The 27,934-nt window shown below is 42.8% G+C and overlaps 2 protein-coding genes across 7 annotated transcripts; one reads left to right on the top strand and one right to left on the bottom strand.

The window, feature by feature from the left end:
• Positions 1-142: 142 nt before the first annotated feature.
• On the bottom strand, positions 143-14,004 carry vwa7 (von Willebrand factor A domain containing 7). The gene is made up of 17 exons (XM_086036504.1): positions 13,874-14,004; positions 12,361-12,637; positions 12,043-12,276; positions 11,852-11,948; positions 11,060-11,194; positions 10,176-10,371; positions 9,713-9,882; positions 8,058-8,170; positions 7,875-7,991; positions 6,335-6,556; positions 6,143-6,275; positions 5,214-5,366; positions 4,273-4,365; positions 3,802-4,103; positions 2,732-2,868; positions 1,558-1,717; positions 143-752 (listed from the first exon to the last, which is right to left on the bottom strand). Exons 2-17 carry the CDS (start codon positions 12,598-12,600, stop codon positions 249-251), a joined length of 3,006 nt encoding a protein of 1,001 aa, XP_085892630.1. The 5' UTR covers positions 12,601-12,637; positions 13,874-14,004; the 3' UTR covers positions 143-248.
• Positions 12,501-27,899, top strand: LOC147144365 (von Willebrand factor A domain-containing protein 5A-like). Of its 6 annotated transcripts, none has more exons than XM_086036506.1 (22): positions 12,501-12,528; positions 17,472-17,552; positions 17,843-18,045; positions 18,116-18,338; positions 19,579-19,745; positions 19,836-19,950; positions 20,064-20,212; positions 20,806-20,894; positions 20,992-21,136; positions 22,064-22,143; positions 22,218-22,332; positions 22,410-22,571; positions 23,920-24,023; positions 24,557-24,765; positions 24,991-25,017; positions 25,160-25,192; positions 25,426-25,548; positions 25,806-25,835; positions 26,281-26,406; positions 26,664-26,800; positions 26,885-27,008; positions 27,534-27,899. In XM_086036506.1, the coding sequence occupies exons 2-22, from the start codon at positions 17,510-17,512 to the stop codon at positions 27,611-27,613; spliced, it is 2,484 nt and encodes an 827-aa protein (XP_085892632.1). In that variant the 5' UTR covers positions 12,501-12,528; positions 17,472-17,509; the 3' UTR covers positions 27,614-27,899. The 6 variants fall into 6 exon arrangements, with proteins under 6 accessions (XP_085892632.1, XP_085892633.1, XP_085892631.1 ...); XM_086036507.1 differs by lacking the exon at positions 12,501-12,528 and adding an exon at positions 15,902-15,976 and having other exon boundaries at positions 25,450-25,548; XM_086036505.1 differs by lacking the exon at positions 12,501-12,528 and adding an exon at positions 15,902-15,976.
• The last annotated feature ends 35 nt before the right edge of the window (positions 27,900-27,934 follow it).

The raw sequence follows: 27,934 nt of genomic DNA, 5'->3' as shown, positions 1-27,934 counted from the left end.
TCCATCTCAGGGGGCGGCCATTTTGTCACTTCTGTCGACTGAAAATGACATCATAGCTGCTCAGGGCTCAGATAACCAATGGTGGCTCAGCTTCAGAAAACAAATTTTGCACTCCAGGTCAAAGAGGATAGCGCAAGAGTGATAAAAGAATACATTCCGTTTATTTAGTGCATTTTCAATGACAGCATTCTTTTTTCTTCATTCCTGCAGCGATATGCTAAGAGCAACAATTTCTGACCTGCGCGACACTAGGAGAACACCTCCGAGCAGAGCAGCAACATTAAGAAAGACAAGCCAGTGGGCGTCGCAGACCCGGCGCCACTAAATTCTGTCCTTGTGCCACTCAGCCGCCTGTGCTGAGCAGATGCAAGACGGCAGCGCTTCATGTTTCCGGCATTGTCCCACACCAGCAGCTCAGCCTGGACCGAGCAACAGCCGGAAGTATAGTTCACCCACAGAGGCTCCAATGAGCCCAGCCCCCACCCGGACACGTTCAAAGGGGGGTCTCTCTCCCCTAATGCGGCCTTGTGCTGGACATGTTGGTCAGGAGGCGCCTCGCCCGGTTTGCGCCCTGCAACCGGTGGGACTAACGTCAAAGTGCCTTGTCCCTTGTGTAGTTGGAGAGCAGCCAGGCCGGAGCGACCCCTGTCCGACACAGCCAGTGACATGCTCCAGGTGGACTCATTGCAAGCCGGGGAGCAGGAGGACAGCAGGCGGGTGGCCGAGCACGATGGAGGGGATGTGTCGGGGTCCTAAAAGGGACATAGTCAAAGTGCAATTTATTTATGTAGCCCTTAATCGCGAGAAAGTCTCAAAGGGCTTCACATGCCATAGTTGGCAAAATATTAACGACATCCCCTGACCTTAACTTGCAGGAGGGCAAGGAAAAACTAAAAAAAAAAAAAAAAAAAAAAAAAAAACAACCGCGTAAAAATGAGAAACCTTGAGAAGGGACCACAGTTGTTGGTTAAAATAATGTGAAAGCCCATCAGATGAAGTGTTGTAGAAAGACGATCGGTGAAGTCTTCATAGCAGCACCTCCGAGGGTATGGACGTGAGAGGACATGAGATCCGACACATCGGGGGTGCTCTAAACTGTGTCCTAGGGGCGAGTTTAAAGCAGCACTGGGCAAGAATGAGACCTTAATACAATTTTTCACAACTCTTTGGATGAAACATTGACTTGTAGTTGAATGGGGCTTTTGTTATGCCCTGGGGGGGAGGGGAGCGGGGTCTGTATCATTTTTCCCATTAACAAGCAACTTTGAGGAGGATGAGAGCAACCCCGGCACACCAAATAGAAATGCCTGAATTGCTTGGGAAATGTGGTTGACTTTTGTCAAAACACTACCGCTTTTGTCCACATGGCGCCGCCATAATCAACAAAAACTGACAGATGACAAAGTGTTGCTTTAAGACATGAAAAATGTCAGAGTGGCCCTTGCAACCTTCAATTTTTCTTTACACGTCCTTCGGAGAAAGGAGTTTGGGCGTCCCTGCGACAGATCATCTGCTAACATGAGATCAAAACGATGCAATCGATGAGATGCTACTCACAGGCGGGACCACTGTCAAGTAGACCACCGCGAAGTTTGTGTCTGCAGAGTCGAGAGCGTACACTGAGAGCGTCAGCGTGACTGTGGCTCCAGCCTGAGCTGAGGCGGGGGTGTGGAGGCCCACCTGACTGTGGAAAAGATTGTGGGCAGCAACATGGAACCTGATGGGAAGAATGACAAGCTACTTTGGAATCAGGTATAATACATCCATCTTTGAAATTTCTATAGCACTTGTCCTCATTAGGGCCGCTGGTGAGCCGCAGTCTGACTTCGGCCGAGAGACAGGACACACGCTGAACTGGTCGGAGCCCCGCCTATTCATGTTTCCGCATTTGCAAATTCACCATTTTGAGGATTTCAATCAATCACATTTTATTTATATAGCACTTTTCATACGTAAAAATGCAACTCAAAGTGCTTTAAAACATTCAAAGCAAAACATTTAAAAAAAAAAATTAAATTATAATAAAAAATAAATAGATAATTAGAAAAAGAAAAAAAAAAAATCCGTTCATGCTCTCCCTCCCAACAAACTCAAGACAGATATCCATTAGTACATCAGCATTAGTACATCTTATTGATTGATTGATTGATTTCCTGTGACATTTTGGAGACTTCAGGATTTCACACAAGCCATCAATGCCTTGAGTAAGATTTGACAAATGTTTTATTTTGATTTGTGGGCCTCAGTCAGGACCCGATCCTCCGTTGACCATTTTTCGCTTTATTTATTTATTTTTGCTCAGGCTAAAGCTATGTCTACTAAAAATAAATAAAAGTATTTCCTGAAAAATATTGCTTTGGGGCTTGGTGTCAAGTAGGCGCTTCATTTCGTTATAGCCTCGTCTAATAGGAAAATAAAGTGCTTTGCTGCCATTTTGTGGCATCTATAGGTAATTACAAAGCTTTTGGGGTGGGCGTCGCCAACTATTTGCAGATTTTGGTGATTTTAGGCAGGACTCAGTCTCTATCCCTCATGAATAGCAGGCATTGACTGCATTAAAAAAAAAAAACAACCATTAACACTGAAATGCACAACTATGGCTACTTTTGAGTCTTTGGTTGACCTAACATGCATTTTTTTTGCAATGTTGGAGAAAACCCTCGCAAGAACGAGGGAGAACATGCCAAGCAAGAAACGCTGAGCCAAGAATGGGATGGTCGAATGGTGTTACCTGTGAGGTCCTCTCGTATGGAGATAGCCCGAATCATCCTCAGCTGTCAGACTGAAAAGTCTGTCCGGGCCGTGGTTCAGGATGTTGAAGTCCACAGTGGTGCTGTGACCAGGTGCTAGAGGGGGTGCGGACAGGACCTGAAAGGAGACACGAAAGACACAATATAACAACATTTAAAGGTCCCGCGCGCATTTTTCTATTTGTAGATATATAATCTTTGATGATGTTTTAGTGAGTTTTTCAAGATAATCTGGCTTGGAAATGGGTTGGTCCAAAATGCCTAGCTACTGACGCGGATGGATTTTTCATTAAAGGAGCACCGGGCAAGAATTTGACCTTAATAAATTTTTTTTCACAACTCTTTTGATGAAACATTGACTTACATGTAGTTGAATGGGACTTTTGTCATGCCCTGGGGCGGTGGGGGCGGGGGGGGGGGGGGGGGGTCTGTATGGTTTTTACTGGCACTAAGCAACTTTGAGGAGGATGGGAGTAACCCTGGCACACCCCAAAAAAATACAAATGCCCTGAATTTGGCATACTCACTTCCTCCTTTCGCTATAAGGATGGAAGTCGATTCGAACGTCCACGCGCTACTACTGGTGTCGTGCCAGAAGCCCCAAAACAAACCAAAAAAACCAAAAGTATTGGTTGAACAAAATTCGATTCATTGCCTCATCACTATTCATCTTCCACACAACCACTGAAAATAGAAATGTCATTCAGTCCAACTTGCAAGCCAGCGAGAGCTCAGGATTTCACGACAATGGGGTTGGCGTTTGTCAAAACACTACCGCTTTTGTCCACGTGGCGCCGCCATAATCAACAAAAACTGACATATGACACTAGGTTGCTTTAATATCAATAGGCAAACAAGCTTTGCTGTGATTGGATCGCCGTTGCCCTTCATTGAAATGTGTTTTTTGGGGTCACGTGGTAGCCAAGTGTTCATCTTAACCTCATCTATGAATGACTTGTCCCGTCGGTGTTAAAAATCAAATATGGCCCTTGAGCACAAGAGTTCACCGATCTAGAATGGGTGTAGCGCGTCATCACGCCTCCTTACTTACTTGTATCTGAACACGAGTGGGCTGCACCATTTCCGCGGCGACCCTCTCCAGCTTGTTTCCTCCGCCGTCCCGGCCCGTGAGGCTGACGCAGAAGGGCTCCCTGGGAATTGAGTCCACCCAGCCGATCAAATCCACCGTGGCGTAGCTTGACAGCGGAGAGGACGAAGAGGAGGAGGAGGAGTTGAGCAACACTTTTTTGAGGCTTTCGCCTTCTGCTCCCAGCAGCGTCGCGTGACTGAAGGAGACCTCCTTGTCGTGAGGGGACAGGCCAGTCACGGCCAGCACGAGGAAGGCGGGGACACCTAAGGGATGAAAGAGCATACCAGTAGTTGAACATTAAGATGGATACCATGCAGCGCTGGATTGGCACAAAAAAAAAAAAAGAAAAGCAAAGCCGTGGCATTTTGGCTTAGACTAGCAAGGGTTGAGGGCGCCACAAATTAAAATGAACACTAAATAAAAGACGCTCACCTGACACAGGACTGCCCTCCACTCTGGCCAATCCAGGGTGAGTCTCGTTGGTGACAGTAGCAAAATGATACAGGAAATCCACGCTGCTATCAGCTGAGGGGATCAGAAACCAGTCAAGCTTGCAACACTTGAAAAGATTTGCTCAGGAATCGAATTCGCAGAGCAGAGCTGGGCACTTGACCCTTTTTTGCCCGTCCGACCTTCCACCCTTGACCTGGGTACCCTTCCGGCCGCGACCCCCCGGGCATATTCATAAACATTGTCGACCCCCGCCCCCCCCCCCCAAAAAAAAAAAAAAAAAAAACTTGCATGATGCTCCCGCGGGACGGATGCTAACGGAAGAGGTTTATTTAAAGACAATTAGCTGGCTAACTTACTATTCAAACCCGCTGCGGACACGCTTCAAACGCGCCACTTACTCACGTACTTACCCAACTGCGTGTACTAACTTCCATTGCGAGCCCGGGGGTTGGTTTTGTCGTATCGTATAATTATTTGTGTCCAACAGACGACAAGTCTGTAAGCATTCAACAAGTTACCTATTTGGCACACTTCCCCTCCTTCACACTTCCCGGCCTTCAAAATAAAAGCATGCCGGCAAACCACTACACAGCGGTTTCCGGAAGTAGGAAACTGCATGATGCGCCCAACTTGAGTGCTGCGCGCAGCTTGAATATACTCCCGGATACAGGTTGTTTTGAAAGAAGCCTAAAAAGAAGACTTTCACCGAGTAGGCTGAGATGAAATTTTGGCCGCCTCGCGAGCACGTCACACGCATGAGGGCCGATTAGTGGGCCGGACTAAAATCCACTTCCGGCCATGCTTAGTCCAGCCATAGTTTTTTTTTAAATTTGTCACCCCACACCCCTCCGCCCCAAAAATGGGCATCCGGCCGGGCCGGAGGGTCCGACCGGTCCGGCCCAGCTCTGCTAATTCGGTACCTATTATGTTGAATGCAACGTGTCCATCAGCCTTAGCATGCAGGTACCACTGGCCCGGCTGGAGAGGAGGCAGAAGACGAACACGGTACAGACCGTTGAAGAGCTCCAGAGAGGCCAGAGAGCCTCGCTCACTCAGAAGCGACTGACTTTGGCCTAGGGGCGGGAAAAAAAAAAAAGGTGCAAAACATCCACGGATTGTCTACAGCGGTGCTTATCAACCTTTGCACATCGATTGACACTGACAAAAGTACCCCATACTTGGCTCTCCAAGTACCAACATTCAAATTATACTGTAATAGCACAGTAGGCCTAAGTATTCATCAAAAATGAGACGCAGATTTTAGTCTTGAAAAAAAAAAAAAAAATGATGTTACAAATATTTTAAGCCACTGCAATATTATGTTCAGTCTGTGTATTAAAACTGCAATTAAATAGTGATTAAATTCAAATTTACTGCACATAAAAGTGAATTTATAATTGCACCTAAATAAAGATTGAAAAACAAACAATTCTTGCAAATGTATTGGAATTAAAAATAGAATATAACTGAACTGTACATAGGTAGTAGCGAGTCGCCCACAGGCCTGTCCTAAAAATAGTATAAAAATAATAGACGCCAGCGATGGGACAAGTCATTTGAAAACGTAAACACTGGCAGAGATTTATAGCAACAATGCGTTGCATATGATATGATATTTATGTTTCCTAATTATTGTGACAAATCACTGACACGATCCTCTTCCTCACATAAACGAATATCAGCGATTATTAACAATGGCATGCAAAGGTCATTTGAGCAAATGTGTCATTTCAGAAGCGTGTATCAAACTGGCAGCATTCATCAGTAGCTACGAAGCATCTCTCACTTTCATCAATGTTGGTGAAAGTTGGTCTAAAGAGTTGTGAGTTGTTGATTCTCCTTTGTGTACCTGAAGGATCAATAAGGACGCAGTGGCTCAACAGACCGGTGATGTGCGCGGTGACGTCGTTAACGGAGCTGTCGACCCTGAAGGAGTGCGAGGACATCTGCTCCTGGTCCGTCTCGACATGGAGGAGGGTCACCTGGCGGGGAAGGAATCGTTGAACAAATGCGAGGTTGACAGCACACCTGGCTGCCTTACCTTTGCTGCTGCCGTGCTGTCCTCCACTATAGAGGAGACGCTGTGGATGTCAGAGTTGCTGGTGAATATCGTCAGTCCTCCCGACAAGGACGACAGCGCCGAGTAGAGGGAGAAACGGTCAGGGGACAAAGGTCCTGCGCTACTTTTCCTCCTCCTCCTTGACCTCCGACTTGCTGTGCTCTCTCTGATGTAATTTGGGTCTTCTGTTAGGAGAAACGTCACCTGTAAGAACAGCAGGTTGAGTGTGACTGACAGCAGAAGTGTCCTTGTCGATTGTATTATTATTATTATTATTGTTATTATTATTATTATGACTTAACTCAGCTTTCTTGATTTTACGTCCCTCTCAGCATGTTCACAGACATTTTTTATTTGTCTGACACAGTAGTTGTAATAATAATAATAATGATAATAATAATTTTCAATGTTTTAAAATTATTCATCATCAGTCCTTGTCATTCGTAGAAAATACCCATTCATTTTTTTAACATTTCAAATTCCAGTTTGTTTTTTAAGAATATATTCTCAGTAACATCTTTTCGTTTTTGTTTTTTGTTTTAATCTCGTTAATCCAAGTACAGTAGTACATCTTTCCCACAGCCAGCAAAGGCATTTTATACACTTTTTCAATTAAATAACGTCGTCTGTTTGCTTCACTCGATTGCAGTAAACCACTACAGGTAGTTGTGCGTCCTCTTGCGACAGGTGAAAGAATAACTGTACTTTTAGTTGTGTGTTTAACATTGGGCGCCCTCTTGTGGTAGGTGAAAGAATAACTGTACTTTTAGTTGTGTGTTTAACAAAGTTTAATATTTCATTCATCTTAAAGAGCAGCATGTTTTTTTTTTTAAAATGATTTAAGTCCACTTATTTTTAATAACATTTTTAAATGCAATAATGTTTTTTTTAATAATGATTCCAGTATTTTTTGTGTGTGTTTTCTTATATTTAAGCGCCTTGTTAATGTTCAAACCGCATAATGTGGCTAACAATAATACGACATACTTTTTAGGAATAAAAGTTGGAGGGCTATGGATTGTTTAGGTGGTACTTTGAGTAAGAAGTTTGAGAACCAATGCAGTAAGATACTAAACACCTCTGACAAGAACTTTGCAGGTCTGTTTTGATTCATGCTAATATTGTATGTACTATTCTTTCCGCAACAAGAAAATATTCTACAAAATTTCCCCAAAAACTGATGTATGATTTAATCTGGTTAAAAAAATAAAGTGTATAACAAAACAGCCAAATTACACAATTATAAAAATGGTATCATATAATCCCGGAAATAACATGGAATTTCAAAATGTATTTTTCATAGGACACAAAAATAGGCCCAAACACAGATAACAGGTACAATTAGATGTAAACAATATATTATTGATATAGTATAAGAGCTGAAGTAGGCAGACAAAATCCCCACCTGGGGCAAGTTTAATTACTTTTGCATTATTAACACAATTAAAATGGTTGAAAAGAGGGAAGCGAGGTGAACATAAATGTCCATCATAGATTCCAGAGGGTTCACGAACACTCTTACTTTGCTCTGTTTGGCAAGTGTGAGGGCCTTCACCACGTCAAACATGTGGCTGTCCTTGGGGGAGGCATCGGTGAACACAAAGATCTCCGACAGCGGCGGGCTGTGAGTGAGGGCCAGCTGCAAACACGCGACAGTTAGTACACGCACACGCACGCGCCCACACACGCGCACACACGCGCACACCTGAATGGCTGTGAAGCACATCTCAGGTTCATCTCCTCCTCCAAGGGCCATCAGGTTCTCCATGTGTTCCATAAACTGGTTCGGGTCATCCGTCTCATACACTGGACCGACTTCTGCACATAGCAGTGACATGAATCTATTACATTTAGTAACCTTAATTCTGGTTGTCTTCAGTAAAGTGTTTGACTGCAGTCTCCCACTAGATGGCGCCGTTTTTCTCCTACTTGACGAGATTTAAGTCACATGAGAAAAAATCTCGCGGCACACCATATCCTGTAGTAGCGTAGACGGCCCAAGTGTTCATCAAAAATGACTCCTATGGACAATTTAGATGGGCAACGTAATAGGAAGTCAACCCAAACATATATTTTCTCAAGAATATGTTCTATGCAGGCGAACTAGTTGAAACGAGGCATTCTGATAAATATTGCGTTTGTGGAATAAGAGTTAATCCACTCGATTTTGGCCATCGCCGGGGGCGGCCAATTTGTCTCTTCTGTTGACCGTAAATGACGTCACAGTTGCTCAGGTAACGACCAATCACAGCTCACCTGTTTTCTGAAGCTGAGCCATAATTGGTCGTTACCTGAGCCCCGAGTAGTTGTGATGTCATTTTCAGTCGACAGAAGTGACAAAATGGCCGCCCCCTGAGATGGCTAAAAATGGATGGATTTTTCTGCTTAAATCATATTCCTCAAAGGCAATATTAATCAGAATCTCGTTTCAAGTAGTGGGCCTGCATAGATTTTTTTTTTTTTTTATATATTTGAGTTGACTTCATCTCGAAATGCAGCAGGGAGCCACAATTTTTCATCAGTTCTATTGGTGGTGTGGGGCACATGGGAACACACCCTTCCTAACCAGATGCATGGCAAAAATGCCATTTGACATATGGACAAATACATGCAAAATATGTGCTCTTAATATATTTCATTTTTATAATACATTTCTCAATGCATGCATAAAAGATCACTATCCTAAGCAACAACAAAGGGTTTGAAGCAAACCAGTGCGGCACGGGCTATTTCTTTTCCACCAAAATCTTCTCATTCAAAATGTTAATACTATTGAGGTACTATTTTTGTCCTGAATGTCATTCCATATCTGCAAAAATTATTAGACCTACGCCTGTTGTAGTGTAAGCCAGTTTAAAAACCCCGTCCAAGTGCAACTAAGCCATCTGCCGTCTAGTGGTGAATGGTGATATTACAACTTAAAACGATACAGTTGCTAATCTCTGATTTAGAGTCTTCAAGTTGTCTCCAACTTGCTCCGTGTTAATCTCCAAATTGTCCACATATCAAAAATGTTAGTGTGGATTGTTGTTCTGTCTGTATGGGCCCGGCAACTGACAGGCGACCACGACCAGTTTTTTTTTACCTAAACTCATTTGCTTTATTGCAAGATTTATTTGCTGATTGTTAGCTTCAATATTCCCTCATAGTAGTTTGTTTAATTGCTGCCATAAATCTGCGGTTTTCAAGTTGGATTGTTGCGCTCACGCTTCGGTTGCCCGGCAGCCTGTACAGAATTTACTGCCACCCTGCTTCCGTTCTCACAGTGTCCATCTCCGGATGATTCGCAGTTGAACTTTTGCACTACTTTTGGGCCACTTAAAAAGTAAGGTGCAAAACAGCGATGGGCATGATCCTCACCGGGGTCATGGAAGGGTACCAGCACGAAGCTTCCAGGTTGCCCAGGGAGGTGGGCTCGGTTCCGGATGATGGAGTGAGCCCGCAGTCGAGCCGCCGTGATTTCCTCAAACATGCTCCCCGTGGTGTCCAGGACGAAGACCAGAGCCGGCGCCTGCTTCACGCTGAACAGCCTGTGGAGGTCGGAGGAGACTAAATTTGACTTTTGCAGAGGTTCAAGTTCCGATTCAACTCCTGTAGTTATCTATTATCATGCAATGTTTTTACGGGTTAGGATTTTGGATTTTTGGCGGGTTTTGGAGATTTTTGTTTCGTTCAAATTGACTTTCCAGTTCATGATAGACATGAATTCTTAAAAACCTTTGCAGCGCACGGATGAAAATATCAGCAACTCAAGCACAGTTGCTAAATATTCATTATGAGTTGAGGACTGACATGGTTTTGCTTGAGATTTCTGCGTTGTCACCTGAGGAAGGTCTTGCGCCCCACTGTGTCCCGGAGATCTCTCAGTACAGCCAGCGTGGCTTCGGAGGCCAGCTTGGCTGCTTCCACGTGGAGGAAATGATGAGGCGAGAAGAGAGGTGATGTACTGTCTTTGTTGATGCCCCCTTTGGCGCCCGAAGAGCGGCTGCTGTCCAGTATTCCTCCGTGACTGCATTTGCCTGACCAACAAGTTACATGTTCAGTGATTCTGCTGAAAAAGTTCATTTTAGAAAGCCAAACTCATCACAACTACGTTGGACACAGTTCTGAGGTTGTGGGTTTGAATCTCTCATCCTTTGAAAGTTCTATTGCGAGAAGAAAAAAACTGTCGCATTAAAAATCTGGCAATTTAGTCAATCTGTCATCAATAGTTCCCTTTATTTTCTTGCCCCAAAAAATAAAATTAATGACCAAAAATATGTAAAATTTTGCATAAATAAATCAAATGCAAATGCTCACGATTCATGATGGTTTATTAAATAATAAATATAACGTGAATAAATATTAGCAAATAAAACATCACACACATTTTTGAAATATAACTTTTTTAACTGACAGTCAAACTCAAGAATGTTTGTATTTTGTGATTTTTTATGTATTTATTATTTATTTTTATTCCACTTGTGTATTGGATTGTGTATCCAATGTTGTGGCCAGCGAGCCTGTCACACTTTGAGGCATTGATGACTCTTTGCTCTTACAACTGATTTAGATTTTTAAATATAATTTCACAATAAAGTTATGATTCCTTAAAGCCAATCTAATATTTGTAATAGAGACACATTTCTGTTGTTCAGCTGTTTATGGGAGATCTTTTAGTCCTTTTGGGCTACCAACAATTATTCGGGGTTATGTTTACTTGCATACCTGCAGGTTTTGGAGGGAAGGTGCTGAAGTAGCCGGTCGTGAGCAGCTGGGACTCCCTCTGTGTGCTCGTCAGTCTTGGGAGGAGGTTATTTCGACAGGTGATGCTAAAGCACTCCATACAGGTGGGGGTGTCACCTGCGGAGAGGACACAGTGAAGAAGGACCAGCACACTGAAGGGATTGTTTTCCATGTTAGCCACCAGTCACTTTCCTGTATCCCGGATGTACTTTTCAACATGAATAGTGCCTTCACACGTGCAAGTAACCCATGGCACGGGCATTAACACCGGAATATATTTTTTTCAAGAATATGTTGTCTGCAAGTAGTTGAAACAAGGCATTTGGATAAATATTGCATTTGTGGAGTAAGAGTTAAGCTGCAACATCCATCCTTTTTTGTCCTTGTCAGGGGGCGACCATTTTGTCACTTTTGTCGACTGGAAATGACAGCACAACTGCTCGGGTGAGCAACTATGATGTCATTTTCAGTCGACAGCAAGTTGCAAAATGGCCGCCCCTTGACAAGGACAAAAAAGGATGTATTTGCCGTGTTTCAGCTAGTGGGCCTGCTGGGAACATTTTCTTGAAAAAAATGTGTTTGGGTTGATTTCCGCTTTAAGTTTGTGTTGCGTGTGTTTATCTTTATTCGACTCCTCTAAGGGCCTTTCTGCTTTCAAATCATGACTCTTGAGCTAGTTGGGCAGGGCTTAAGTCACCATTTCAGAGAGACCAAACAGGAGGTGTTGAACCATTGTAAAGCTAATGGCGTAGGTACTGTATAGGTCCGCATTACTTTCAGCTACAGGGACGGCTGGCTCCTCAGGCTGTAGCAGGTGGAGGTAAATGGAGCGCTGGCCCATCTCCACCCAGTTACTGTGACTGTAGAAATCCTGATGTTTCCACAAAAAAAAAAAAAAAAAAGACAAAAAAACAAACATGTCCAAACGCCATCCTTATATCTTTTCAGCCATTGTTGTTGTGTACCTGCAGGGAGTGAAATAATTGCCCCAAGCTGTGACGAGCACTTTGGTACTCATTGGCCCGTAGTGACAGCAGAGTATGAGCCCAGAAGCGTCGCAGCATCGCTACGGCGCTGTCGACCCGCTCGGAATCAAAGTGGTACACGGGGTCCGACCTCGTGGAGCTCAGGAAATCCATTTCAGCATTGGAGTCAACCACCTCCCCCATAGCCCTCCAGAAGCTTCGTCCCAGTCTGGCCTGAAAAGGAATCCAAATATCAAACTCAAAAAGGTCAAGCTATTTTTTTTTCGGGCGAATATTTCCAGCGAATGCGCCGTCAACCTCTTCCTGCGCGCGCTGCTCCGGGTGCAGTTGCAGAGTGTCCAGGGTGACATTGAGGATGGCCTGCTCTGTGATGTATTGGTGCGTGTACGAGTCCCAGGACAGCGTCAATACCCGTGACCAGAAGTTGGGGAGGAAGCACGTGCACGGTGAAGCCAGCAGCAGGAGGTAAGCAAACATAAGCCGCTGCACGCTCCTCTCCTTGTCTTTGCAAAGTCTTCTTTTTCTTCCCTGTGACATCACGGCTCACGCGAACGGTCGCTATGTCGCATGCTACCTGCAAGAAAGCTTAATTCATTTCTAAGGCTGGACTGTAGAGTAGATGATGCTCTGTTTTCAGACAGCGTCCATATGCAAACACTTCAATAAAGGAAGTACAAAGTATCTAATTGTTTTTACTGAAAAATTAATACATCCCGCAAATACAACTGCATGTTTGTATTTATTTGTGGGGCTAGCTGATGCTGACTGTTAAAGGGGAAGACAACCTAAAACCTTTCTTGACAATAATATTTTCTATTGTAGAGTAAGAGTTACTCCAGCCGTTTTTTGCCATCTCCGGGGGCGGCCATTTTGCCACTTCTGTCGACTGAAAATGACATCACAACTGCTCACAACGACCAATCACGGCTGTCCTGTTTTCTGAATATGAGCCGGGATTGGTCGTTGTGAGCAGTTAACAGAAGACAAAATGGCCACCCCCAGAGAGGGCTAAAAATGAGTGCATTTTGTTGCTTAACCCCACAAAGACAATATTAATCACAATGCTGTGTTTCAACTAGTGGGCCTGCTGGGAACATATTCTTGAAAAGAAATATGTTTGGGTTGATTTCCCACTTTAAGCAGCAAAATGCACCCATTTATAGCCATCTCAAGGGGCGGCCATTTTGTCACTTTATTCTGCCGACTGAAAATGACATCACAGTTGCTCGGCTCTCAGGTAAAGACCAATCACGGCTCAGCTGTTTCCCAAAGCTGAGACATGATTTCAACATCCGACCATCATCATCATGTGCAACGCAATGGCAATCAACTCAATCATAGTGATGGTCCAGTCGTGTCATGTGTCACCCACTCCTCATTAAACCGCCCCCCCCCCCCCCTCAGACCCCAAAATAAGAAGAAAACCTCCTCTCTCACTTGTCTCAGCTTGGCCTATTGTCCTTTTCATCTTTATTCCGAAACAAGACTTTTGTTCTTGCGGCTTGCGCTTTGGCAAGGACTCAGCCCGAAACAAAGCACCATGACCCCACCCTGCCCATCACCACCCCCGCCAAAAAAGTGCATCCGTGGCTCTTTCCACCCTACAAATCTGTTTCAACTGATTAGTGTGGACACTCCTTGCACTCCAGGAGCGGAGGAGCTCCAGGCTTGGTGCAATTAAAATAATTTCTCCTTTGCAACAATTAATTGCCCGTGTCATAAAAGAACAGCAAATACACTTTGACTGATCCGACGACAACTTCATGAAAGTTCGTAAAGGATGAATGCAAACGAAGACAAAACTTCTCACCCTGCTCGCTGTCCTTCGTCTTGTCAGTCTGTTCACACTTGACGCAGACGATCCCACAGTGAGCACCAGACACGCACGCTCATTTGACCGCATAGACTTTCAGCACAAAGCCACGATTCCCACGGCGAGCAAATGTACAAAATGTAGCCGCGTCTTTCTCCGCTTTTCCACCGCGTACATCTAAAATGTAAATATGCTCCCAAAAAGCACGTTTTAGGACTCACGTGAGACTCCGGTTGACGCCGAGTGGTCAAGAATGTCTTTCTTGGGACCTTTCGCCAAAGCCCGCCTTCGGCCCTGTGTACCCCTCTTTGCCCCCCCCCCCCATTAACGCACGCTGCATTGATTCCCCACAATAGGGCCGCATATATTACTATCCATGGGCCTTCCCTAACTGCCCAACCCCTTCATCCTCCATCTATCACTCTCCCTTTTTTTTTCTTCACCACAGTTGATCACAATTACAAACAACACAGTACCTTCCTGTCTCCTTGGTTGCCGCCACTTTTAATGGCCGTTGCTAGCCATGTCTTTCACATAGTTGGACCCAGTGTCATAAAAAAAAAAAAAGCCCATAATCATTTGTCCATTTTTGGGGGGTCCGTGCATGACATTGGCAGGTAAACTGCAAGATGTCCCCTTGCAGATGATGTAGTTGGCCGTGCATGTGCACATTTTTTGGAGTAATTGGAGATTGACCACCGATTGCGTGTGTGAAATGTTAGCCTACCTTGTTGCACTGTAATAACAAAGACAAATGTGTTCTTTATTTTTATTCATATTCTCATTTGCAAGGCAACGTATTCAGTGATATGTTTGAGTTAAAAAGAAGACACGACCAAAGAATTATTTTCATTTAATCGTCGGTTTTACGTTCTACTTTTTGAGAATCGAACAACACGTATGAACGAGGGGGAATTCATGCTATTACAAAAAAAGATCGGGGGTACACACCGCAAAAAGTTTGTGGGAACAACAACTTTTTGCACAATGCTGCTATGGTGAACTTGAACTGCAAGTAGCGCATGAAGGTCTCTGCTGATGTGGTCGGGTGCACATGTCTCCTCTCATTTTCTTTGCTGCAAGTTAACCACATGGCTCAGTTTCCTCAATCACATAAACAACAGTGACATAGATCCTCATCAATTGTGTGTGGTTTTTTGTACCTCCTTTTATATGAACATTAAAACAAATGGCCAAAAGGTCAATTTTGTCTCTATGAAGGAATTTGGGCAGAAAGAAAAAAAAAAGTAGTAATTATGATAATATAGTGTAGTATATAGTCATACCCATCATCATACCCTTGATTAAGATCCTCTAAAAAAAAAGAAAGAAACCCACTTTTATTATTTGACTTTACTTTTAAGTGTTTTTTTAGTTTTCTGTTAATGTGTTTAAATGGCAATGTACATTCTAGAAATTTTTGTAAGCTACTTCTGTTCTCTTTGCTTTGCTTCCGAATGTCGTTAACTGTTGTGTTTCTAAACGCTTGTAGGTGTTGTGTGTTTGCTCGTGTGAAGCGCATTGAGTTGTCTTGTGTAGGAAATGTGCCATATACATAAGCCTTGCCTAGTGTAGCTCAATAAATTAAAATGTGAAATGTTTTTTTTTTTTCAATTTTCATGATAATAGCCTCATCTCGCTGAGGCTTTTTGTGTCGCAATGATCCTACACAGTACATTTTGTAGAGTACATTTTACTCTAAAACGACCATATTTGGTCCCAGTAAGCAGAGTAAAATTTGAGAGCAAAATAATCAGCGTAAAATTGACTCTTAGAATTGTACGCTAAATAGTTTACTCTGTTTACTAAATTACCATCACAATAAGATAAATATTATTACATTAATTCCTAACAGATTTGACACGGTTTGCAATTGTAACGAATTAAAGCTATAATGCACAGTATTTTTTGAAAAGGTTCGCCAATCGTTTGCTTTGAATCGACTCATATCTGCAGTTTCCCCAACTAGTTTTTTTTTTTACTGAAACCGAAGCAGGAGTGGCAAGTATCGACAGAGTGGGCGTGTTTTTTTTTTTCCTTCTGCTCTTCCGGGTTGTCTTCCCGCGGACAGCAAAACACTTTCCACGCCACCTCAGCAAGGTAGGAGCGCTATGCTCTCAGAATATCACTCTTCTTTGGTTATTATCTGTAGTTATTTGTTGTACTTTATCATGTATAGCGGCATTATCTCTAACTACGTTGTATGTTATCTAATGCGTTATAATAACAATCCTCATATTGTCCAAGGACCTGACTGCGTCAATCAAAAGTGAACATTAATATCTAAGGCACATATTTTGATACAGCTTGTGTATCGGATGCCATTCGATTGTGCTAGTTGTATGCATATTATTTCATAACCTTTATTAGGCCAAAGCACATATTTTATATTAGGAAAATCTCACGGCACACCACCAAATAAAAATATCTCAGGAAGTGGATACAAATGTCATTTATGGACCTAGATGGAAAAATACTGCATATTTTTGTTTATCCGTAGTAAATAAATAATCAGTTTTATGACCAATTTGGGTGTAATTTAGGATGTTCTGAGGCTACAAACGCAATTAATTAGTTGGCGTAGTGGCATGACAATACTTTACATATGCACAGGAAGGAACGTGTTTTCATACAAACACGTATTATGATTATAAGATGGCATTATTGTAGGTTCGTGACTACAACAGGCACAAAGAATGCGTTTCATGTGGTATAGAAAAACATGCTTACTCAGTGGGCATCTGGTGTCAACTCAACATCAATATGACATCAATTAACTCACTCTATCCCAATGACATATTTATGTCATTTCACAATGAGTGTGAAAAAGTCTGGTACTGAATTGACACCGTACTACTGTTTATTCATATTATTGGGATACGTTTATGAGGCCAAAGCAATTTTTAAAACAAACATGTATCGTAATTATGACTTTCCTGGGGCGTTGGTGTCAGGAAACACGTTCTGACTTCATTTCGCTGCCATAGGAACAGAGCTCCGCAGTATTTCCGTTCAGCCATTTTGCTTATCCTCATTCGGATCAAGGCTGAGCTGGAGCCTATCCATCCGACTTTGGGCAACGGTCAGCAAAGCATGTACAGACAAACTTATGTTGACAATCACATTCACAACGAGGAGTCTTCAGTTAAACCAAATATGCATATAAGATAAGATAAGATAAGAATGCCTTTATTGATCCCACAGTGGGGAAATTTTCATTGTTACAGCAGCAAAGATATAGGTCACACAGGGGCGGCGGCATAATGTGGCCATTAATGTATAACATTGACGGCAAACATTTAGAATCAAACCTATGTAGATATACGCAGTAACATGTGTATATACACATGTGTATACACACCAACCTACATCTACATAAAAAATATTTGGGGGAAATGGAAGAAGAAAAGTGCGACAGCGAGGCCAGCGATGAGATTCAAACCCAGAAGCTCAGAAATGTGACGCAGGATTCCAAAACCCCGATATACCATTCTTTCGCCCTGTGTGAAGTTCAAGTTATTATTCAAGGATATGCTCAATTTGTGTATGTCAAGCAAGTGTTAATTGTGTCTTTTTTTTCCTTTATTGTGTGCAGCAAACCAATATTAGGAAGTTACGCGTGGACTCGTCATCATGTTGAGCCGCTGTGGTCTGCTCACTGTCAACAAGGAGCCAGGTACAAGCTGGAATCACAGTTCAAAAACAAATGGCTGTTAATTAATTACAGGACAGCTCCCCAAAACTGCATACGTGTACTTGTCCATCCATTTTCTGCTTGTCCTCATTAGTGTCGGGGGTGAGCTGTATAGTGTACTCGTCACTAAATATTGAAGACTTAGCTTATCCAGGCTGAGAGCATTTTGATTTATGTGTGAATGTGTTTGAGCAGGAAGTATGCAGATGACGGAAGTGCATTTCACAGATGCCAGTGATTGATGCGTGTGTGTGTGCGCGCGTGTGTGTCAGTTCCTCTGAAGGCCATCGAAGTAGAAGTGGAGGTGAAGGACCACGTGGCCACTGTGGCTTCCACGCTGCGCTATGAGAACAAGGAGGACAAAGCCATCGAGGCGGTTTTTGTCTTCCCTCTGCCTGCCGATGCTGCCGTCTGCCATTTTAGTGCCAAGATTGGACAAAATGAGATTGTAGCGGATGTGAAGGAGAAACAGGAAGTGAGTGAGTGCCCAAAAGATGAGCGAGCTGAAAAGGACAGCGGCAATTTCATCAAGTTTTGCTCTCCAGGCTCGAGAGGAGTACGACGATGCGTTGAGCTCCGGGCAGCAGGCCTTCCTCCTGGAAGAGAGTGAGCAGAGCCCGGACATTTTCTCTCTGAGCGTAGGGAGTCTTCCTCCGGGAGAGAGCGCCTCCATCAGGTTGGAGTATGTCACTGAGCTGGCTTTGGAGGCAGATGGCGCGCTGAGGTTCTGTCTGCCTGTGGTGCTCAACCCTCGCTACCAACCTCAGGGTAGGACAACACATCACCACTTTCAACGTACACTCTACTCGAAAAACAGTTGGGTTAAAAATAACACAATTTGGGGGCAAAAATGGACCAATCCACTATTTGGGTCAATTTGACCCATTTTGTTGCATTGTTTTGTACAAAATAGTCAATTTTTGGGGGTTGTTTTGTTCAAAGCTGCATATTTTGGCCGTTGTTTTCTGAAAAAAAACAACAAAAAAACCCCAGAAAGTTTGGTCAAATTGACCCAAGTAGTGGTTTGGTCCATATTTGACCCCAAATTGTGTTATTTTTAACCCAACTGTTTTTAGAGTGTACAGACAGATTCATAGTTATTACGGTCATCCCTTTTTCATCGACATCTATTTGTTTATTTGTGCCTATTCTAGAGATAGACCAATATGTTTTTTCAGGGCCGATACCGACACAAATTATTAGTAGTCACGGAGGCCAATGACCGATATTTGGAGCCGGTATTCATTTTCAGCAAAAAGGAAAATATTGGCGTCAAAATCCCTCCCCCAAAAAATGACAACTCTTAATTTTGTTTGAATGTGTTTCAATATGTTTATTGAACATTTTTTTCAGATTTGAAAAATGTTGATTCTTATACATTTTTGCATCTTTGTTGTAAAATTCTAGCAAAAAGGGAACTCCCAGGGTCATTAGCATGTTTTATAAAGTGAAATGAAAACTTAGACAATAGCTCCCTATATTTTCGACAGTAAGTTCTCCAAAATTTCAAAATGACACAAATGTTCAAATTTCACTTCTCTTTGTTTTGATTTCAAACAAAAACAAAAAGGTGCAGAATGTTGCTAGGGTCAGTAGAATCTCTTATAAAGTTAACAGAAAATGTACATAAATAGTTCCCTGAAATTAACACAGCTTTAAATGGATTTATTATCGGCCATCAGATAAAAAAAAAAAAAAAAAGCAGATACCGATTCGTCAAAATGCAGAATATCGGCGCCGATAATCGGCCTGGCCGAAAATCGGTCTATCCCTAGCCTATTCTACAAACGGTGTGTTGTTATGTAATAGCATTATTATTCAGTGTCATCAGTTTTGTCAGAACAGCTAATATGTGTGTGTGTGTGTGTGTGTGTGTGCGCGGCATCAGAATATATCAATGGATGTATCCAAACTTGTAGTCAAATAACATTGGAGCTACTGGTAACTTGTTATGCTTTGGGGATGGATTTTTACATTCATTCTTATTCTGAATGTTGAATGTTTCCAGGAAGTGAAGGTGACGGCGTTCAGGTGACGTCTGTCCCCGCCTCTCAAGTGCCGTACAGTCTGTCCTTCTCCGCGCGGGTGTCGTCGCCGCGTCAGGTCTCCAGAGTGGACTCCAAGTGTTCCCTGGAGCCTCTGCAGTACCTCAACCAGGAGCAAACCCGGGCGCTCGTACGTAGAGCACTCATGTGATCCGCTGTTGCTCACGCTGGAGGCATGCTGTTTACTCAGGTTGCTTTTTTTTTTTGGGGGGGGGTTCAGGTTAAACTGGCTGCAGGACACACGTTTGACAGGGATATAGAGCTGTTTGTTTATTACAAAGATGCCCACCGGCCAGCTGTTGTTGTGGAGGCAGGAAAAGCCTCTGCCCAGCCTGGTGAGTCCAAATAGCTTTCACACACACACACACACACACACACAGACGCACGCACGCAATGTGTTTGGATGCCTTCAAATTCACCTTTCCCGTCCGTCTGTGTTGTGATTCAGGCACGCTGATGGGGGATGCGGCGGTCATGCTGAGTGTTTACCCCGAGTTCTCGCAGGAAGTGATGTCTTCACTCGCCACGAGGGGAGAGTTTGTGTTCTTGCTGGACCGATCCGGAAGCATGCAAGGTGCTCGCATCGGCAGTGCCAGGGTAATCAAAATATCCGTGGCGCCGCAAAGCAGGGGCGGAGCCGTGGGCCGTCTGCAGATTGACAGACAGCTCGCCCAGTGGGATTCATGAAAAAATGAATCAAAATTGGCATAATCGCAAAAAAAAAAATCGATTATTAATTTGCATGTATATCCAACGCACTATGTTTGTACAAACAAGGAAATCCTACTTGAATTTATACATTTGCACCTTTTTTGATAAATTTTGTTTGGAACTTAACATAATTATCGCGTTTCAAAGAAATGTATTTGTCTTTTTTCCACGTCTAAACATTTTCTTGTTTTTTGCACCCGAAAAAATAAATGATCGTTTGAATAATCGCGATTTCAATGATTCCCAAAATAATTGTGATGAACATTTTGTTCATAATCGAGCGGCCCTAGTGGTGTGGGGACTCCGAAAACCTGTCAGTACAGCACAGCGCGGTACGCAAACGGGCTTCCGGTAGCGTTTCCGTGAACAAAAGTGCAAAAACAAGTTCCGTTTCTATTTTTGCTGCGTATAGAACGCTGGCAACGCAAAGCAAAAGCGCTCGAGTTTCCCCTCACTCTTTATACCTCACTTCCACACAGGATACTCTGCTGCTGCTTCTGAAAAGCTTGCCAATGGGCTGCCACTTCAACTTGTACAGCTTTGGCTCCTCCTTCGAACACATCTTCCCGTAAGAATGCATCCACCCTTTTGTCAGTCCAGTCAACGACAACCTCCGACAGATGGTCTCGCAGCACGCGTGCTTGTGCGTGTGTGTTCGATGGCAGGAAAAGTGTGGAGTACAGTGAGAAAAGCTTGGAAAAGGCTCTGGAGATTGTCAAGACGATGCAGGCCGACTTGGGAGGAACTGAGATACTTAAGCCCGTCAAACACATTTACAGCCAGTCCTGCATTCCCGGTCAACCACGACAGGTAAAACGCACGTTGAACACTTTCAAAAGTATTGAGCTACTTTGACAAACTAAATTCGACCATTTGTTCCATAAAATTGTCTTCATTTTTTTTCCCCATCAGTCTCTTGTCTTATTTTTGTAGCATTTACAAGCTACATTTAAAAGCTAAGTTCGACAATTTGTTCCATAAAATTGTTTTATTTTATTTTTTTCCCATCAGTCTCCTGTCTTATTTTTGTAGCATTTACAAGCTACATTCAAAAGCTAAATTTGACAATTTGTTCCATAAAATTGTCTTCATTTTTCTTTTTTCTTTCTTTACAATCTGTTCTATGCGCCTCCCCTAGTCAAAACACGACCTTATGGTTAATGTTGCATTTGTGTAATATGAGGTGGACAGCAAAATCTCTCCGCTTTTGTCGTTTTCAATTTACAGCAAGCGGCAAAATGGCTGCCCCCATGGGATGGCTAAAAAAAAAAAAAAAACGGGTGAACTTTACTCCTTAATTCATCTTCCACAAAACGCAATCGTAATCAGAATGCCGTGTTTTGACTGGCGGAGGCTCATAGAACTATTTTGTAAATCATTTTTAGCTGTTGACTTCCCCTTTTAATACTTTTGACAATCAGCATCTCTGGTGGGTCTAAAATATTTTTACTTAATTGCTTTTGCTCGATAAATAATGATTCTGAACTGTTCCGGATGATGTACAGCTGATGTTGTACTGCATGTCCGGTCACGCCAACTGCTAATACAAAGACATTGTAGCTTATAACACGGCAGCGCACGCGCGGACACACGCACGCAAATTCTGCACAGCAGGTTGAGCAGGTAGCGCTCGCCAAATCCTTTTGTGTGCACTTTTGAAAAGGACATTTGCTCCACTTAAATAATCGCAGGATTGAAAAGTGTCACTTTTAAGGCCAATGTAAACTGTCCTTGCAGCTCTTTGTCTTCACTGACGGCGAAGTGGGGAACACCAAGGAGGTTCTAAGCCTAGTGAAGAAGAATTCCAGTTCCCACAGGTGAAAACCACATCGAGCGTACGTTGTCGGCAATAGTCACGCCGCGTTCCAGGCCCAAAGTCACTGTATTGCAGGTGTTTCTCTTTCGGGATTGGACAAGGGGCCAGCACTGCTCTCATCAACGGTTTGGCGAAGGAGGGAGGAGGTCACGCTCAGTTTATCGCAGGCTCTGACCGGATGCAAGCAAAGGTTCACAAGTCAAACGGTTTTAGTCAAATGCGACGGAAATGTACAGCTGGATTCAAGCATTGATTCCATTTCACCAGGTGATGCAATCGCTGCAGTTTGCTTTGCAACCGGCTGCGGCGGACATCTCGGTCACGTGGGATTTGCCGAGTGGGGTGTCCGTCACGCAGCTGTCGCCGCCTCTCACGGCAATTTTCCAGGGTCAACGCTCGCTCGTTTATGCTCAGCTGAGTGGAGCTCAGGTAAGCTCTGACTCCATGCGCAAAAGCAGGCGTCTGACGCGTCCTTCAAAAATTTCAAAAGGCATAGAATCCATGAATGTAGAAACAAGGCCGCGATTGGCATTAAGACGTCAATTCAAGCCTTCAAAAGTCTTTAAAATGAAACGGAATTTTATGGCCGTAATTGGTTTCCATTCTCAAAACAAATGAACATTACTTAACTATAAATGTGTTTACTGAATGACTGTTGTGGTAACCAGAGCTGGGCATTCCGCCTATGTGACGGACCCGATCGCCTATCCGCCTATGACGGACACCCATTTGGTAGGCGATGAATGGGAAATTGAAAAAAAAATAGTCCCGCTCAGCATAGTCGGAAGGCCATTTTTTTCCGTCTATGTAAACGTCGAGGTTTCTGTAACAGTAGTATTGTTAGATTGAGTTGTTGTTGTTGTTGTTGTTGTTAGGGGGACAGATTGGGGTGAGGGAACAGGCGAGAGGAAGTGACGTTTTCCCAATGAGACTTACGACGGCCGGACTAAATGTGTCTCAAATTGCGGCGAGGCTTCCAAAGTTCTTAAAGGGAAAGCAGGGGCGGAGCTATGGGTGGGCCTGGGTGTGCACAGGCCCACCCAGATTGACATCTCACCCAGTAAGATTCATGAAAAAAGATATGGTTTTAATTTTTTGGTAAATTATGATGAAATTGTTTTTGAATTTGTGTTTTTTATTGTATTGAATATTAGGAATGGCATAATAGTGAACTTCATATTATTCGGTTTGTTATTTTATTTGAATATACAATGTGTCGGGACAGGAGGATTGTGCTCAGTGAGGGAAATATTCAGGCCCACCCTGATTTTTCCAGGCCCACCCATTAGCCACGTTCTGGCTCCGCCCCGGAGGGGAAATCAACCCAAACATATTTTTTTCAAGAATATGTTCTATGCAAACCCACTCGTTGAAACAAAGCATTCTGATAAATATTACGTTTGTGGAATAAGAGTTAATCCAGGCGTTTTTAGCCATCTCTGGCGCGGCCATTTTGTGACTTCTGTCGACTAAAAATGACATCGCAACTGCTCAGGCCTCAGGTAACGACCAATCACGGCTGACCTGTTTTTTTTTAAGCTGAACTCTGAGCAGTTGTGATGTCATTTTCAGTTGACAGAAGTGACAAAATGGCCGCCCCCTGAGATGGCAATAAACGGGTGGATTTTGCTGCTGAACCCATATTGCACAAACGCAAAATTAACCAGAACGCCGTGTTTCAACGAGCTGGGAATTTGTCGATGGACTCCAGCAACTTTGAACATGAGACATTGGCAATACAACGTAGCATGCTTTTAACCCTGCAATGTTTTCTCAGAGTTCGGAGGAAAGAGATGCTTGTGTAACGGTCAAGTACAGCCTAGCAGGCCATCCGTCCCAGAGCAAGCTTGACTTTGCTTTCCACCCCACAGAGGACACCGGGTAACTTTATTTATGCATTGGACACGATACTGCAACACATCAGCCTCACGGGCAAGAAGTTTTGGGTTTTTCGGGCCTGATCCCGTTTTTGGGTGGAGTTTGCATGTTCGCCGGGTACTTCCTCACACATTCCAGAAACATGCACGTTAGGTTCATTGAAGTCTCAAAACTGTCCAAATGTGTGAGTGTGAGAATGAATAGTTGGTTGTGCCATCAGAATTTTTTTTTTTTTTTTTTTTTTTTTTTTTAACTTTATAGAGCCACAGTACTTTTTTTTGGCATGCGAAAGATCTCATCGCACTCCAAAGAAAAATGTCACTCGAAATATATTACGTCTCCTGAAACGATGATGATCTCATCACAATATACTTAGATGAGCATTTTCATTGTTCTGTCTCTCACTATACGTCGCTGGAATAGATACAAAAAAAAAAAAAGACATTATTGTTAGTAAGCAAACATGAATAGTCTTTATCGAGCATTCATAGAATTTGTGATTGTTCTGATAGTTTGTCCCTCTTTGCTTTCTGCAGCTTGACAATCCACAGGCTCGGTGCTCGAACTTTGATTCGCTGTCTGGAGTCCAAGGAGACTGAGAAGGATGAGGAAGTGAAGAAAAAGGTGGTGGATGCCAGCATCCAATCAGGAGTGAGCAGCTGCTACACCGCCTTCATTGCCATCAACAAAGCCAGCAGGGAAGCCGTACAGGGACCTCTGCTGCACAGAAGTGTTCCGGGAGCCCGTGAGTGCTAAAAAAAAAAAAAAAAAAAAATGTCCCTCACTCGGACAAAGTTAGCGTAGCAAAATTGTCACTTGGTGATAAAATGTGTGCTCACTATTCTTTCAGCCACTCTGTGGAGGGAAGGCTATTGATTTCCTAAGGCTGGGATATTATATGACATAATTCTAATATGATATTGTTGCTTACCAATTCCCATGTAATATTCTTGTTTTATTTCCCTTAAAGGCGATTTATATGGATCCGCACTTACAGGCAAGTAGCATCATGCCTACTGGGATTTTGACTGGAACTGTATAAGCAATTGAAAAATCACCCATTTCCCATCCATTTCCGAAATGGAATTGTGGATCACTGCATCTCATGTTTTTCTGTTGTTGCTGTTTTTTTTTTTTAGCTCCAATCGCATTTTGTTGTCTTCAAAATCAAGGCAAGTAGCATCATGCATACTAAGATTTATTTATTTTTGTCATTTATTTATTTGGTCGGGACAGTGCATGTTAATGAAATGCATGTAAACACACCACACTGGATTGTAGCTATAGGCTAATTTCCATCCGTTTAGAAAGAACAATTCAATACTATAGCAGCTACCTATTGCAGTCCTAATGACATGATATTATATTTTCACGTAATTCCATTTGGAAACATCCATCCATCCAGCCATTATCTCCCGCTTATCCGAAGTCGGGTCGCGGAGGCAGCAGCTTCAGCAGGGAAGCCCAGACTTCCCTCTCCCCAGCAACACCCTCCAGCTCTTCCGGAAGGATCCCAAGGCGTTCCCAGGCGAGCCGGGAACCTTCACATTCATATAGTCTCAAGTGCATTCCATCAATATTTCTTCATAATGCTGATGACATAAGTAAAAATCTACATTTCAGGAAGTTTTTCAATAATTAAAAAACGCTGAATTAGAGGGTGTTTCCAAACTTTTGACTGATACTGTATATGCAATTGAAAAATGAATGACCCATTTCCCATCCATTTCCAAACTGGAAGTGTGGATCACTATTCCTCATGTTTTTTTTTGTTTTGTTTTTTAGCTCCAATGAGATGTTTGCTTCAAGGCGAAGGCAAGTAGCATCTGGCAGGCAGAGATTGGAAAGGATAATTCATTTTTTAGCCGCTACATATTGATTTCCTAAGGATGGGATATTATATTACATAATTCCAATATGATATTATTGCTTACTAATTCCCAAGTCGCATTCTTATTTTATTTCCCTTAAAGTGGAAGTCAACCCAAACATATTTTTTTCAAGAATATGTTCTATGCAAGCCCACTAGTGGAAACAAGGCATTCAGATTCATATTGCGTTTATGGAATAAGAGTTAATCCACTTGTTTTTAGCCATCATCGGGGGCGGCCATTTTGTCACTACTGTCGACTTGTTTAAATGAATGATTGAATTGCTAGATCATCAAACAAACCAGTTCAACAAGCAACTAAAACACTTTCACTTGGTCTTGATAAAAAAGTCGTTTTTTTTTTTCTCCCTCTGTTCTTGATCCAACCAGAAAAAGGAATCAAAGGTCTTTTTCAAAAGAAGAGAATCAGTGCAGCAGCGCGTGCTACGCCAAGCTGTTTGCCTTTCACGGGTGGAATAAATGACTTCTCTTCCAAGAAAATGGATGCTGCTTCTTGTGAGTTGGACATGCACACAGACACCACCAAGCTGCATTTAGTTCGATAAACATAGCACATAAAGTTTTTTTTTCATCCGAGTGCATTTTGCTGCTTAACTTATATTCCACAGACGCAATATTCATCAGAATGTCGTGTTTCAACTAGTGGGCTTGCAACTATTCTTTTCAAGAATATGTTCTATGCAAGCCCACTGGTTGAAACAAGGCATTCTGGTAAATATTGCGTGACAAGACTTGCTTTCCCCACAACCCAGCCATCCAGACCCCCCCGGACACTTTGCTGCAGTTGGTGTCCCTCCAGAAGGCGTCGGGCTGCTGGGAGCTCAGCCCGGCTCTGGCTGCTGCGCTGCAAAAGACCAGCAAGCAGGTGGAACAGCCCAAGCCAGCAAAGGTAGGACCGGGTTTCAAACGTGCTCTGACACCTTTTCTACTTGTTTGTGTAATGGTTTTTTTTTCTTCGGTTGGGTGAGCCCAGGTGAACGGCAACGTGTGGGCCACCGTTCTGGCTCTGCTTTGGCTTCATGGGTTCAAGTCGGATGCGGAAGTCGAATGGAAGCTTCTAGCTCGGAAGGCGGCGTCATGGCTGCTGGCTCAGAATGGTAATTACATGTGCCTCAGAGATTACCTCGGAGTTTGCAGTCGGTTGACTGGTTTCGTTGGGCTGGGCATTGAGAAATATCTCTCAATTCGGTTTCGATTTTTTTTTTAGGTTGTGATTCAATTCGATTTCGATTGTTCTGGTCGCAATTTGGTTCGATATCGATTTTAGCTCCAATTTCGATTCGGTAAGGAGTAAAAATACACAAAGATGAGACAATTTTGAAATATTTACGTCATATTTTTAGCAACAAAACATCTGGAAATGAAAACTTAAACATAACTTATTTGCACATTTGGAGTACAAAAGAAAAAAAAAAGAAAGTTGTGTTACGTGCATGTAAACCTAGATAGTATTTATTGCCTCTTGGAAATTGCAATAAGAATGCACAATTACTTATTTGTGCATATGGAGTACAAAAGTAACAACAAAAAATCAAATAAAAATGAAAAAATAGATATTGCGATGCATTTGATGAACTGATATTTTTACCCACCCTGATTGTTTTTTGTGTGTTTTTTTTAAGCACCGTGTATCACAGAGTGTGTCCTGGCTGGAAACACTCTGTTGGGCTGCAACGTGCAAAAAGACACCCTGGGTCTTTAAAGTCTCCGATACAATGAACGACATACTACTGTTTTACTCTCTTTGCTCTGCATTTACCATTCCTCATTATTTGGTTGTTGACGGCTTTATTTTATTATGGTTTTCCAATTTAATGTAGTCATTTCATTCGATTGTATGTATCATTGAATGGCTTAAATATACAAAGGTACAGTATATGTCATCTTGGTTTTTGAATAAGATTCTAAATTCTGTTTGTGTCATTGATCTTTCCCATGTTATTCTGTCAACAACAAAGGACACCATTAAATAAAGACTTCACTGGCGATGTCATTTATTCATTCATATTTTTTTAAGAGTGTA

Source organism: Filicampus tigris, chromosome 7, assembly GCF_054856515.1.
Source record: "Filicampus tigris isolate MCC_2025a chromosome 7, RoL_Ftig_1.0, whole genome shotgun sequence".
Classification (NCBI taxonomy): domain Eukaryota; kingdom Metazoa; phylum Chordata; class Actinopteri; order Syngnathiformes; family Syngnathidae; genus Filicampus; species Filicampus tigris.
Note: the sequence above shows the minus strand (reverse complement) of the source record. Positions and strands in the feature narration are given on the sequence as shown.

Coding starts and splice junctions, on each gene's coding strand:
- vwa7 (XM_086036504.1), bottom strand. CDS start 12,600: ATGTCACAGGGAAGAAAAAGAAGACTTTGCAAAGACAAGGAGAGGAGC. Junction 8,171..9,712: donor GGTACCCTTCCATGACCCCG/GTGAGGATCATG, acceptor TGCTATGTGCAG/AAGTCGGTCCAGTGTATGAG. Junction 1,718..2,731: donor CATACGAGAGGACCTCACAG/GTAACACCATTC, acceptor TCTTCCCATCAG/GTTCCATGTTGCTGCCCACA.
- LOC147144365 (XM_086036506.1), top strand. CDS start 17,510: ATGTTGAGCCGCTGTGGTCTGCTCACTGTCAACAAGGAGCCAG. Junction 25,836..26,280: donor ATGTTTGCTTCAAGGCGAAG/GCAAGTAGCATC, acceptor TGATCCAACCAG/AAAAAGGAATCAAAGGTCTT. Junction 26,801..26,884: donor AACAGCCCAAGCCAGCAAAG/GTAGGACCGGGT, acceptor GGGTGAGCCCAG/GTGAACGGCAACGTGTGGGC.